Source organism: Entamoeba invadens, assembly GCF_000330505.1.
Source record: "Entamoeba invadens IP1 unplaced genomic scaffold scaff_1105074724677, whole genome shotgun sequence".
Taxonomy (NCBI): domain Eukaryota; phylum Evosea; order Mastigamoebida; family Endamoebidae; genus Entamoeba; species Entamoeba invadens.
Window position 1 is genome coordinate 1 of NW_004443529.1, and position 1,062 is coordinate 1,062.

The following is a 1,062-nucleotide window of genomic DNA, read 5'->3' on the forward strand; positions in this document are numbered from 1 at the left end:
TCATTGACCTCCGAGTGTGACTCAGGGAAGTATGGAAATTGCGAGAAGGTGTATGTCAAGGAGGTTGGAAGCACGAAGTGTACGATATTAGAAAGAAGTGAGAACTCGGCAGTGACTACTATAGTCGTGAGAGGATCAACTCAAAATGTTTTGGACGACATCGAACAAGCACTTGACGATGGGATTTGTGAATACAAAGTCTTTGAAAGAAACAAGAAGTTTGTTGCTGGAGCTGGTGGGTTTGAAATTGAAATGTCGAAGAAGTTGAGTGAGTATGGAGATTCAATCAAAGGGTTAACTCAGTACTCAGTCAAAAAGTTTGCAGAAGCTTTCCAAATGGTTCCCCGTGTTCTTGCTGAGAACAGCGGGTTGGACGCAACTGAAGTCTTGAGTGAGTTGTTTGTCGCACACCAGAATAATCCAAATATGGCAGTCAACGTCGAAAGCGAGACACAACTGATCGACGCAAAACAAGATATGGTCCTTGACAACTTGGAGGCAAAGAAAAATGCCTTCATCCTCGCTACTAACGTCTCAATCACCATTTTACTCGTCGATCAAATCGTCATGCAAAAACCAGCCGGTGGACCTAAAATGCCATCTCAAAGAATGTCGGGACCAATGGATCAAAACGACGCCGGATTTTAATTCGTGCATTCCGAGAGTAAAGTGATTTTACGAGTTGGGTTTGTGTTTGGCAAGTTACTACTTATAGTTGTTTAACTATTCATTTACTATATTGTTTTGTAATAAAAGACAAATACTAATAAATAACTAAAATGATATTATTATAATATAATTTGTTCGTATTAACTAAATTACTAATAATTATTAATAATTACCAAATGAGTAATTTGTTATTATTTGTTGTTAAAAAAAATAATTATTCTTCATTTTTTATGAAGTTATTTCGACATCAAAAATTTTGGTGAAAATAGTCCACATATCTCAATAAAAATCCCTAAGATCTGAATATTTTAAGAGAAACAAAGGGAGGAAAACAAAAGCTAAAAACAATAGTAATTTTACGATAAATTGATGTTAAAGAATAAGGAGCATCCA

General features: G+C 35.6%; 1 protein-coding gene across 1 annotated transcript; it reads left to right on the forward strand.

Moving 5' to 3' along the window:
• Positions 1-31: 31 nt before the first annotated feature.
• Positions 32-648, forward strand: EIN_314050 (T-complex protein 1 subunit alpha, putative; the record flags this gene model as incomplete). Its single annotated transcript, XM_004258537.1, has 2 exons — positions 32-63; positions 99-648. 2 exons carry the CDS (start codon positions 32-34, stop codon positions 646-648), a joined length of 582 nt encoding a protein of 193 aa, XP_004258585.1.
• Between the last annotated feature and the right edge of the window lie 414 nt (positions 649-1,062).